The 12,271-nt window shown below is 39.9% G+C and overlaps 3 protein-coding genes across 4 annotated transcripts in view; 2 read left to right on the top strand and 1 right to left on the bottom strand.

Moving 5' to 3' along the window:
- mfsd2b (MFSD2 lysolipid transporter B, sphingolipid) overlaps nucleotides 1-4,432 on the top strand; it is a 34,170-nt gene extending 29,738 nt beyond the window's left edge. Inside the window, exons 14-15 of the mRNA XM_014020075.1 lie at nucleotides 1,043-1,219; nucleotides 4,172-4,432. Coding sequence (XP_013875529.1) covers nucleotides 1,043-1,219; nucleotides 4,172-4,220 — 226 coding nt within the window. The 3' untranslated portion in view covers nucleotides 4,221-4,432. The remainder of the gene's footprint in view (nucleotides 1-1,042; nucleotides 1,220-4,171) is intronic.
- A 290-nt stretch (nucleotides 4,433-4,722) lies between these two features.
- Nucleotides 4,723-9,436, bottom strand: wdcp (WD repeat and coiled coil containing). 2 transcript variants are annotated; one of them, XM_014020073.1, is made up of 4 exons: nucleotides 9,304-9,436; nucleotides 6,370-8,292; nucleotides 6,024-6,144; nucleotides 4,723-5,458 (listed from the first exon to the last, which is right to left on the bottom strand). In XM_014020073.1, the coding sequence occupies exons 2-4, from the start codon at nucleotides 8,269-8,271 to the stop codon at nucleotides 5,280-5,282; spliced, it is 2,202 nt and encodes a 733-aa protein (XP_013875527.1). In that variant the 5' UTR covers nucleotides 8,272-8,292; nucleotides 9,304-9,436; the 3' UTR covers nucleotides 4,723-5,279. The 2 variants fall into 2 exon arrangements, with proteins under 2 accessions (XP_013875527.1, XP_013875528.1); XM_014020074.1 differs by lacking the exon at nucleotides 4,723-5,458 and adding an exon at nucleotides 5,466-5,916.
- Nucleotides 9,437-10,071: 635 nt separating this feature from the next.
- The window catches only part of fkbp1b (FKBP prolyl isomerase 1B), a 13,840-nt gene continuing 11,640 nt past the window's right edge, over nucleotides 10,072-12,271 (top strand). The window contains exons 1-2 of the mRNA XM_014020072.1: nucleotides 10,072-10,303; nucleotides 10,872-10,919. Of these exons, the coding sequence (XP_013875526.1) occupies nucleotides 10,267-10,303; nucleotides 10,872-10,919 (85 nt within the window). The 5' untranslated portion in view covers nucleotides 10,072-10,266. The remainder of the gene's footprint in view (nucleotides 10,304-10,871; nucleotides 10,920-12,271) is intronic.

The raw sequence follows: 12,271 nt of genomic DNA, 5'->3' as shown, positions 1-12,271 counted from the left end.
TATGAACCCTTTGTACGAACAAAAGTAAGAGAAATTTAGGATAAGAATACGAACATGTTCTTGCATGAGGCCCAGTGTCTCTCCAACGTGTCCTGGGTCTTCCTCAGGGTCTCCTCCCAATTGGACGTCTGAAGCACCTCCCTAGCGAGGCATCCAGGAGGCATCCTTACCAGATGAACCACCTCAACTGGCTCCTCTGGATGTGGAGGAGCAGCCACTCTACCCGGAGTCTCTCCTGAATAACTGAACTTCTCACCGTATCTCTAAGGGATAGTCCAGACACCAAGCGGAGAAAACTCATTTTGACCTGCATCAGATGATTGGGCCACTACCCCAGTTGGAGTTTTGAACATATAAAATTGAACATGGCAATGTCTTGGGCATCTGGAACCCATCTTGAACCCTTCTTCTTATGACTTTAATCTCATAATACATATATTATGACTTTAATCTCATAATATTACGATTTTAGTCTCATAATATTAAGACTTTATTCTCATAATATTATGACTATATTTTTATACAACTTTAATGTCGTAATATTGTGACTTTATTCTCGTAATTAAAAAAAATAAATAAATAATCTCATTCTGTGGCCCTAATACTCCGTTGTAGTTATAAGGTCACAATACACCTCCAATGTTCCTATCTTATTTTACTGAAAAACACTGAACAATACCCTTGAAACAATACAAACTTGTTTTAACTGGACATTAGTTAGTGCTCACAGTAGAGCAAACTGGGACAGTGGCTGATTTTCAGAACTTTGGGAAGGTAGATGAGAAGCTGATCTTTTCCACAGATCCTATCAAAGTATCATCTGATCTCCCAAAATTGAGGAMATTGGTGCCGATAWATTGTGCACTMCTAAAAAATTAATAGGATAAGTACTTTATTTAATAGATGTAATTACGCACTAAGTTTTTCATCATAGCTTCAATGTCTTGTTAGACGGTAACAGTTGTGTTATTTTGCAGCACCTGTTTTGATGCCATGACTTGTTTTTTTTAAAGAGAATCCCTGCGTCTCTGTGTGCTCGTAGGTTTGCAGGGTATGACACCGGCGCCTGTAAGCAGCCCGCTCCTGTAGTATACACCCTGAAGCTGCTGATGGGCGCTGCACCCGTAGCCTTCATCGTTACGGGCTTAATGATCCTCCTGCTGTATCCCATCAACGAAGACGTGCGGCTCAGGAATAAAGTCCACCTGGATGAGCTACGGTGTGTAGAAATCATTAACGGACATCTGAGAGGAAAAGTCTAGGTCCTCAACTCTGCCTCACATTTCTGAACTGTCACAAACCAATGTAAAGAAAACAACAACTCTGTATCTCTGAAGTACATTGTATGCCTCTGTGGTATGGTAGTACTATGAAGTCGTAGTCAACTGAAGCTAAAGTGAAATATCTCAGAGGTGTTGTTCAGTACAGCACCTGAGCTCCTGTACTTGTGTGTGGTTGGACATTTTTTACATTTKGACATTGTTCAGACCGAAGAGAAAACTGCTCTGAAGTGATGAAGCAAAAACAGCTTTCTGTATTATGTTTCTAAACTATAGTTAAGTTCTTTTAAAGTGGGCTTCTGTGGAAAAGTCGTAAAGTTTGAATGTCTTTGAGTTTTGGGAAATTAATTTTGATTCCAACCAGAATCACAAGTCCAAGTGGGACCAAGACAAAGGTGGATTTTTAAAAACACTTTAATGTAAAAAAAATTCATAGTGGTTAGATTAAACTTACAAATCTTTACATAATTTTGCGTTACATGATTATTTATGCAGAAACTGTTTCTCTAAGCTTAAGTCACGTAAGTAAAATTTAAATATTAATTTGTTGTACTTTCCATAGGAGCCTCACTTCCAATGATCTGACCTATTGTTTAGAAACAAAATTTTAATCATTCTTAAAGTACCTCAATTAGCTCAACCTCAGCCGTGCTAGAAAATGATTTGGGAATAGACCATTTTGTAGTTAAAAATTGTTACAAATGCAAATTTGCAAAGCGGCCAAGCTCACTCTTTTTTTGGGATAAATGCTGAGGTTGCTTCAGAAACGCCAATGGAATTGAAAAAATTCATCTGGTAAATTAACGCCGTTATACAGACCCAACATACAGTATTTGCTCTAAATTGATTCATAAGCTTTCCTTTACGGTCATAGATGAGCTTGTTTTGAATTTGCACAATTCCAATGGTATTTTCATAGCAGCCTCAGCGTTAGCTCGGTTGACCTGGAACAGCTAGTACAACTATGAAATGGTCTATTCAGAGACATCTTCCTTTTGGGTGTTTTCTTTCTTTTTTTCTATTTTTATTTTTACCAGAAACCTGCAAGCTCAACCACTTTGGATAAACAGCATCTGTAGCCATTTTCAGGTCTTTCCAAAGACGCTTTACTTAGTTTAAATCTGGAAACTGAACCAAGATTTTCATGAATAGAGCTTTTTCTCAGCCACTTGTCAACCTTTGTGTCATTGTCTTGTAGGAAGGCACATTTTGATCCCAGACTGTGGAAAAACCAAAAATCATTCCACAGAAACTTTTAGGCATGCAAACTTCTACTCTATCTTGATTAAAAATCAAAAAGAAACAATAAGTAGGTCCTCTGGATGGGTTCTTCTTTAGTGAAACGTTTCATCTCTCGTCCAAGAGACTTCTTCAGTCTGATGAGTTTCAGKTGAACTCAGCCWTATAAGCMCTGCCTCCACATGGACAAACAGGTTAGTCACATGCAAAAGAGGGCCATTGCCTAACAATAGGCTTGATTAGCTGTTTGTCCATGTGGAGGCAGTGCTTTTAAGCCTGATGAGTTCACCTGAAACTCATCAGACTGAAGAAGTCTCTTGGACGAGAGACGAAACGTTTCACTAAAGAACCCATCCAGAGGACCAACTTATGTTTTCTTTTTGATTTTTTTCTACCTAGATTTCTGAGATGCATCAGGACATCTATCTCGATTAGTTTCTAAGGCTCACAAAAAAGCATCTTCACAGAATGATGAGATTTAAACCATGTTTGACTGTAAGAGTTCCACCAACGGACTGCTGGGCTGCCTTCATGCATATTGTTTGGCTCATTTAAACTGAGCATTTTTTTTTTCCTGTATTTGTGGGTAAATTTGGAAATCGGTGACTTTTTTTAAAGAGCCGCTTGTCTTTCTGCAAAAATCTCCACTTACCTTACCACAAAAGAACTCTGAATTGTACATTTGCTTTGCTAGTTGCCTGTTTGACCAAGACACTTTGGTTATGACAATTGGTGGTTCCAAACATTTTGATAGTTTTGTACAGAAGGCATCAGTACTGTTAATTTATTTTGTAGTCTATAAATCTGTGCCTGTCTCACAAGTCATACAATTATACACCATCAACTGTGTGACCTTGTAATGCTCCAAAATATATCGATTGCTGGGCTGGTGACCAGAATCACATGATTGTTTTCAGTTTCCTGGTTTGTGAATAGTTAAGGGGATAATTTGTGCCAGTAATAAGCACATCTTTGGTATGGATTGTTTTATTGAGTGATGCTATTGGAAACACAGCGTCTATAAAGAGTTAAGAAAAAAATTCAGAGCACAAGAGATGAGAAAATGTGGATTTTCTGCTGTTTCTGTCTGCTGCTCACATATGTTGGAAACTCCAAAGGTTTGTTTAGTTTTTGTAGTGTTTGTCCTGTCATCTAGTGATTTTTTTTGTTTTAAAGGGTGTAAAAATAATCTACAGTATTTTAATGAATCTATTCAGCATTTTCTTTCCAATTAGACTGTACAAACACTTCTGTAACAATTTGAAGGATGATTTTTTTGTAAGTTTCTCTAAATATTTCATGAATACATGCAGTACCAGACATTTAAATAACTTTTTAACACTGGTATGCTCCATAAAATGAAACTCAAATCTTCCCAGATCAAATTTGGCAGGTCAGAGCTACATAAATCAATTACAATCAGCCTAGCAATCGGTCTTTTTTCAATATAAGCAGTTAGTCAGAGATGGACCCAAGTTCATTTGACCTTGAATACTAATAATCACAGAAGGTTAAAACATTTTCTATGACATTTTTGTTTTCTCGTGATGGAAAGCTGTACAGAGAGAAAAAAAAACTTCCTGTTTGAGCTGTCTTTCTTTTCTACTCATGCTCTGAATGTAGCACATCACTGATGCTGGTGTCTCTCGCAGGAAACAAAGCATCGGCTCCAGAACGATGGAGGATCTGAGCCGCGTGTGAACTGGAATTTGGAGTGATTTTTCACAAAGCCACGGTTTCCAGCTTTCAGGCTGGAAGGCTGCTCTCTGGTGTATATTACACTGTTAAATAATGGCATTGTTTTAATGTAAACATTGTTTTATTTTCACATGTACTGTATATTCATCTTCATATATATATACTGTATATAAACATAAAAAGATTGACTAATTTATATAAATGAATGTACATTATTTGCTGTGCTTAACTCTACACGGTTATGTTTTTATGATACATAATCACAGAAGGATTTATGATTTGAAATAAATGTAGAGGCGGAGTGGACGTGAAAACATTTGTGGGTCTTGAGTTATTTTGATGTTTAGAAAGTGAGAAAAACAAAGAATAAGTTAAAGAAATTTTATATCCAAACGTAGGTTTGTTGCTAATCTAAAATAAATACACCAGACAAATCCAACAATAAGGTTTCAGTTGAGCATTGCGCCCTCTTGTGGTCAGACACATAACAAGTACCCCATACCTGTAGTGATGATGCACGTGTCCATAAGTTTTAATAAACCAATGAGAAGTTATGAGCAAGACAAAGTAATTTTTATGGACATGTATGTAGTTTTTAGGCTTTCTGCTCTTAAATTTGGCTTGAAATATTTGATAATGAACTATGAAGCAACATTTTATGAGTAAAAGCACGAAAATTGCGATTTTGCTGTGCATCATTAAAAACAAACAGAACAAAACAGCTTGACATCATAGATTTATCTCTGTTTTTGTCTAACATATGAATGATTAAAACATGTCAGAAATGTTTCCAACACTAGCATCATTGCTGGAAGGCTACCAGCACTGTAGCAGACTTCAACAACCGCATCTCAAAAATTTAACAAGAGGAAAAAAATAAAATCCTCATTGGTCTGTACATACTACTTTTGAATCAGCATTTGTTTTAACGAAATCACTCCTTTTCTATACAAAAAGCAAATTTAAGGATTCACGTTCACTGCATTTTTCCAACTGCTTTGTTCCAGTTTTGACTGTTTTGGGGGATAAACCCCTCTGTTAGTCCATCCTCAGAGGTTTGGATCAGGATATAGAGGCCTCTGTAGCTGTGGTGGGACTGGATGGACAGGAATTATCTGGACTTCCAGGGGCTCGCAAGGTAGATTTCCTCTTGCCGTTCCGCACCACAAGTTCTTCTTTGGGCTTAAACACCAGTGGCACAAAGCCTTCTGCATCTGCCACAAGTACAATCCACAATGGTCCTGAAACAAGAAAGAAATACTTAATTCCTGCTACTTTACTCTGAATGGTAGGGAAAAAATGGTGTATCATAAATTAGGGAAAAATAGTCTATATTAACGACAAAAAACAAAAACAAATAAATAAAAAATAGAACACTAATAAGGATGATAAGGAGCTTTTGTTTTAAACCTTGTAATCTGACCTAAGCATCTAATCACTTCCAATTATAGCTTAGGAACATCAAGGGCAGCCCACACGTACGACCATAGTTACCCAATATAAATATGGCATTCTTTATGGAACATATTTATATCGTAAAAAGACAAAAACAGGGGGTGCATCATAACATATCTGAACATTTCTGTTTAGAGAAGCTTATCGTACAAGTGTTCTGAAAATGAGTGCAGAGAAATGACCTAATCAAAAGGCCTGTAGGTAGTTTCCTCAAAATGGTGTCTATTAATTRACCCTGGACCCCCTGTCACGCAGTTACATGCAAAAAAATAAAATAAATACAATTAAAAAATACTTGACCGTTTTCAAAGCCAGTTTGATTTCGAATMAACAACTGATGCATGCACTTACCATACATCATCTCCACAACGGTGAGGTTAAAGAGGTCCTGGAGGACACGCAGACACAGCTTCCCGTCACACAGCAGCACCGGCCTCCGCTCATCAATGAACACGTTCTCTGACAGCTGCCTCTGCAGGAGAGAACAGAACAGGAACAGAGACTGTTTGCTGCTTTATTTAACTGATATCTTGAACTGGTTTAATTTGTGTATTTGCATTAACTGGTTTTTAGATTGTCAGATTGTAGAATTGTCAGACTGCTTGTGCTGTCAACTCGAAACTTGTGACAGAAATTGTTGCTACTTAAGATTTTAAATGCAATAAATGAAAAAAAACAGAAGTGAGAGAAATGGTACCTGGCATGTGACGTTGACATATGGAGGTTCACTTGCGTTAGGGTACGCACTCGGGACCTTCCTCCCATTCTGCGTATAGTCCTTGATTTCTGCCAGGCACTGCTGCACATCTGCAAAGCGTGTAAAAAGCCGTTCCATGCTGTGAACCAGATGCTCCACGCCCCGCTCCTTGACCGGGACGGACGTCTTCTCAGACAGAGGCAACGTCGGCTCCGTGTGGATCTTCTCCGACGACTCGAAGCGAGGGGAACTCGCCCGACTCGAGTCCCTGCTGGCCTGACCGGAAACCGCCAGGCTGGCCATTCGGTTGATGTGGTCCATGTCGAAGTTCTCCACGGTGATGGAGGACGTGCTGGACGCGGGTCGCTCCGTGAGCTCTGCAGAGCCGGTGATGGGGCCGGGTTCCGTGTTCTTGACCTCCTTGATCAGCCGACGCCTGTTCCCCGGTGAACAAACTACCCCCCTTCCAGGCAGTACCAAGTCCTTTATCCCTGGATGCTCTTTGTCATCCTTTGACAGGTGCTCTGAGTGCCTCCTAATCCCTGCGCAGAAATTAGAAGAAGTCTCGTGGTTGGTAGAGGAGGGGGATGGTGTGATAGGCGTCCCTCCGTCATATATCAACTCTTTGGCTATGAGGCGAAGGATATATTTATCAGTGTTGGATGATGGGAGGAAGGCAGGGTCGTTGGACTTCTGTCTCCCCACCATCACCAGCAGCACCTTGTCATTGAGAAAACAGACTCCTTTGGGTCTGTCGTTCTGCTGCAGAGAGATCTGCTGGACGTTGGGCATTGCAGAGGCAGTGATGCGGTACACAAGCACCATGCTACAGGTATTAGACGCCACTGCGAGTGTGGAGGCGCGGGGATCAAAAGCAACGATGTCAGGGACCAAAATCCCCGGGATGCTGACTTTGCGGGTGGTGGTGACCTTCCGCTCGTAGCTAACCAAAACGAGGTGCGAGCTGTCTTGGCCGGATCCCGTCACGGTGTCACGACGACACAAGTGGATCAGGGGGCTGGGGTCCGAGCGGCGGTGCCTCGCCAGGAGGTGGGTGAGATCAAGAGGGCCTGACGTGGGGAGGAAAGACCTCTCGGATTCGAATGATCTCCTCCTCGAATCCAAAACACTATCGTCATCTGACATGAGCACGTGCGAGCCCTGGCCTTGTGGGGACTCTGTTGGCACGTCGAAAGCTATCCCAGCGTTCAACCCACATAGTTTATCAAGAGGCAGCTCTGTAGCCACGGCCACCTGAGCCTCGCCCGTGGCTTCAATGGCACAAATGTAGCCCCCCACGTCAAAGATGGGGCAGAAGGAGCAGGCCACTAAACTCTTCTGGATGTCATTCCAAATGTAAGAATGAAGCGCGCTGCCTATCGCCACCACCAGGCGTGTCCCGTCCTTGGTCCAGCAAGCACAATGAATGAGCCCACTACCTTTGATGTCTGCCTTAATCCTCCTGTTGTCCAGCCTGACAGAAAACAACACAGATGTGTCCCTCTTGGTCAGCACGGCCAGAATGTCCAGTTTGGGATGCCAGACGCAGCCTTGAGAGAGCAACGGGAACGGCTCGCTCATCTCGCAGGTCTGCGTGCACAGCAGCTTGTTCTGCTCGAGGGCACTGAGCTGCAGCTGCCACACCGTGACGTGCTTCTTGTGCTGGACGGCCAGCAGCGCGGGGGAGTCGGAGCAGCACAGCGGGCCCCAGAAGAGTCCGAAAACGTGCTCGAACTGGCCGATCACGTTGGTGTCTCCGAACTTCACCTCGCCACCGATGAAGTGGAGGGACGTTAGGCAGACCTGCTTGCCGTCTGTCCATGCAATCCCGTGCACAGGGTGAATGGCTTGGTGGAGAGTGTTSAGTCCAGTCCTAAGCAGCTTTGCCTTCCCAAGATCCATCCTGGCAGCAGCAAAGAAGCACTAAAAAAAAAAGAAAAGAAAAACAAACAAAGCCTCAAAAATGAAGCATTTATAAGAGACTTGTATCTGATCTGAAGCAGGTTTKCACAAGGTATTGCTAGCTGTGTAGATTAGGAATAGTAAAAGCCTGTCCTGTGTCTCCTTCCAAGTACACGCTTTAATCTCCCCCTGCCTGAGCTGAGGCTGTCGTGACGAACACCTATAGCTGCTTACGCCGGATGACCTTAACAACACGCAGTCAGGAACCCGGGGTATTAACAATACTTTGTTGAGCGTGACCTCACAAGTCCTTTTTTTTTTTAGATATGGTGACATTAGGTCATCAACTTCAATAGTGTGTTCCTTCATGTGGTTTAAACTCTAACCAATACAAAAACAATTCAAAGTTTAAAAACATCTAGCATGCATTCAATTAATGCATGCCACCTGATACAATTTTTATCCTAGAGTTTTTAACTTCAGATTATTATTATCTGTTAGCTCTCAGAGTGTGTGCTAAGGAGTCTCAGCTACCATCACAACAAAAACTAGCTCTATGGATTGTGCTTTTTGGGATGGCTAATGCCAATTAGTTGTGGTGCCACCCTAAGTTTGTTTGGCTTTAAAAGTTAATTAATTATATAGCTTTGAATTGGTTAGACTTATCATTATATTCAACAATTACTTCCTGAGTTGCACTAAAATGCATCCAATGGTTCGTGGAGTGTTTTGCTAACAGACGGACGAACACAGACAAGTAAATAAACATGATCGTCCTTTAKATGAAGGTGACAATTATATTTAAAAAAGCCAAAACTTATTCTTAAACAACTTTACATTTAAGACTGTCTCAATATGTTTGTAAAGTCCGAATAACACATACAAAACAGTTTTATTTAAGACAAGCTTATCTGCTTATGTGATTTATACAAACTTGCAGTTTATAATAGTGAAAACAACGCATGAATTTGCACGTGACAAACATATTTAGCGTACAAAATAATACAACAAATCCTTTTATTTCAAGCATACCTTAAGATTTCACCAACGGTTCATCCGAAATCCACGAAAACATAAATAGAATTGTTTTTTCTTAATTTACTTCTCATTTTTAATAGTTAAAACCATGCATCTCCATGCTGCCACTGAAAATGACTCGGAAGCAAAATGACTGTTGTGGTGCATCATGGGATATGTAGTTACATCGTGTAAACGTTTATAATTATTTATTTTAGCTGCTTTATAAAAAATATTTTAACACATGTTTTTTTAAGATAAGGACAGTAACCTGAATTCTTAATTTTTTTTAAATTGCTCACAAAAAAAAAGGTAAATTGCCAAACGGAAATCATTTGGTGTTGTGGCGAAAATAGTCATCCCGTCGTGGAAGGCATGGGAAGTACGAATAAACTGAGTCTTGTAATACTAATACTAATACTAATACTAATACTAATACTAATACTAATACTAATACTAATACTAATACTAATACTAATACTAATAATAATGTGTTTTCTATATATTATTATGTTTAAAACCCCGATATAGGCTGCCAGAATCTTTATGCACTGCTTCAAATAAAGCACTGAATTAACAACCTGACTTGATAAATTTATTTCAGGTATTTTAGTCTGAAGTGCTACGGGGGGAAAAAAAACAGTTTCTTAACTTTGACTTTTACTCACGAAAAAAGCTCACAAAATTCACTTCCTGTAGCGGAATGTGCCAGTTTCGTTGGGGGTGCTTTTTTTCGCCTCAACACCGGCATCGTAAAGTGGAGTAGCTATTCTCGACGCCGTCTCGCGACAGAATAATCTTGGCATTCTTGGCTGGCTGAGGTTTCTGTAGTGCTCGGGTTGTGCATGGTATCCATTGATTTAAGCCCGATTTGCAGCCGTAGAGGGGGTAACACTTGCTTTTAAAAGAAAAAAAAAACAAGTTAGCTTTAGGCTCTATGTTTTCTTTATTTTAGCTAAACTTTGAAGAAGCACAACCATGGGCGTGGAAGTCGAGACAATATCCCCCGGTGATGGTAAGTAAAATGTAACGGGGGTTGTCGTTTTGATGTGTGGGGTGGAAGTAGTGCTGGGGGGGCTCGGTAGTTTCCCCAGGAATGTCGTAAAGCTTATCATGTTGAACATATCAGGCTCGGAGATGAGTGGGCTTCTGGAAGGACCATTTAAAAGCCATATTTAGAGCTCACTGTTAAGCCCATTCATGTTGCTAAACATCTGAGGGGGAACAATTACATTACAAAAATCTGTTTTTCCCCCAGAACTCTCCATACTTATTACAAAAGGTCCAACAGCTTCAGTAAATGAATTAATAACTGTAAGAAAACAGCAGGAGAAGGAGCTGCACCTTCATATAAAGGCTTAATAATTGTTAGAAAGTCCTCAGAACATATTTATAGCTTATAAATGCATCAAGGTTAAAGTTTTAATATGAGAAATAATGTTACCAAGCTGACTTTTGCATGCTTTAAGACTAGAGAAGGATATTGCAGTCATGCTAGGAGCACCTCCCCAGCATGTAACCATGGTTAATAAAACTGTACAAACATTCAATAATTCTTGTTTTCTCTTATTTTTCCTCAACAGGGAGAACATTTCCAAAGAAAGGTCAAACGTGTGTCGTTCATTACATAGGTAACTGCTTTTTTTTTTAATCCCCCCAGTAATCGAATGTGCTTCCCGTCTTCTTCCTGAAAGAGGAAATTTGCCCTTTTATCCAAAACCTGCAGCACAACACTGCTCAAGCTGATCTCAGTCAGTTTTAACGCTAATGCGCTTGTGTGTAGCTTAAGAGTTATGCAAGAAATACAAAAGAGCTCCCGCTGTGAAAACAAATATAATTTTTGCTTYATGTTTGAGTGCTGTTTTTGTGTCGATCCTCAGAATCTGATTCGACTCGTTCCGCACTCACAAATGCTTTCCTTTTCCTGTTTGTCTCTTCGTCAGGGTGACCATGGTTTGAGGTGGGGCAGTAAGACGTCGAGACATTTAGGAAGCAAATTTGGGATGTTGTGTGCCTCGGGGCTGGCAGTGTAGACAACTAGGTCAGACTGAAAGTAAACAAAACCTAGTTTGCATGTCATCTGTCGGCTGAGTATCCCATGGTTCTGTGGTTTTAGAACTTGCACACAGAACGGCGCTCCATCTGTGGTRAATGGTTAGATGTGAAGTTAAGTCTTATTGTGGCACTGAGTTTAGATTTTTTTTTTTGAAAACAAAAATTTTCATATTTTGAAGCAGAGCAGATCATGTTATGAGCAGTTAATATCTTACCTGCCATAGATGACACTTTGAACGACCTCAGTTATGTTGTATTCTTTTTAGATTTGATTTATGCTCCTGCCAGTATGATTGGAAATGATTCATTACAGGATTTGAAGCACTTCTGTTGAATCTGTGCTTAATTTTTTCTCCCATGTGGTGCTGTTTCCTGTTCTCTACCGTGTTATGTTGGTGGAAATAAAAACCAAATGTGATGATTAGATTTATAGCACATCAGCATCTCGCCTGATGGTAGGGTCTTACATATCAAACGCCTTCCTGCTCTTCTGCCTTATCTCCTTTTTATCTGGTGTAGGGCTGCAACTGACGATTATTTTAATAATCAATTAATCTGTTGTTTTTTTTTTTCGATTAATCGGCCAAATCATTAAAATGCTTAATTACATGAATATAAGTAGATATAAGTTAAGTTAACTCCTTAAGGATGCAAGTTATTGATAATGAATTAATCTGTAGTTGATTTATTTTATAGATTGATTAACAATTCATTAATAAGCAGCCATTTTTAAAAAAACTGAGTTTTCTCTTGAATCAAGAGGGTCTTCCCATAAAATGAAGGATTTTTTAAATAATCTCCTGAATTAAAAAAACAGAAGCACACTACATATTTTAACAATTTATTTTGCCAACTGTATTAAATACTGGCTGAAAAAAAGTGTTTTTCTCCTACATGAAACATAACAGAAGTTTAATAGGTTATTGAA

The sequence above is a fragment of the Austrofundulus limnaeus genome, unplaced genomic scaffold (assembly GCF_001266775.1).
Source record: "Austrofundulus limnaeus strain Quisiro unplaced genomic scaffold, Austrofundulus_limnaeus-1.0 Scaffold239, whole genome shotgun sequence".
NCBI classification, from domain to species: Eukaryota; Metazoa; Chordata; class Actinopteri; order Cyprinodontiformes; family Rivulidae; genus Austrofundulus; species Austrofundulus limnaeus.
Note: the sequence above shows the minus strand (reverse complement) of the source record. Positions and strands in the feature narration are given on the sequence as shown.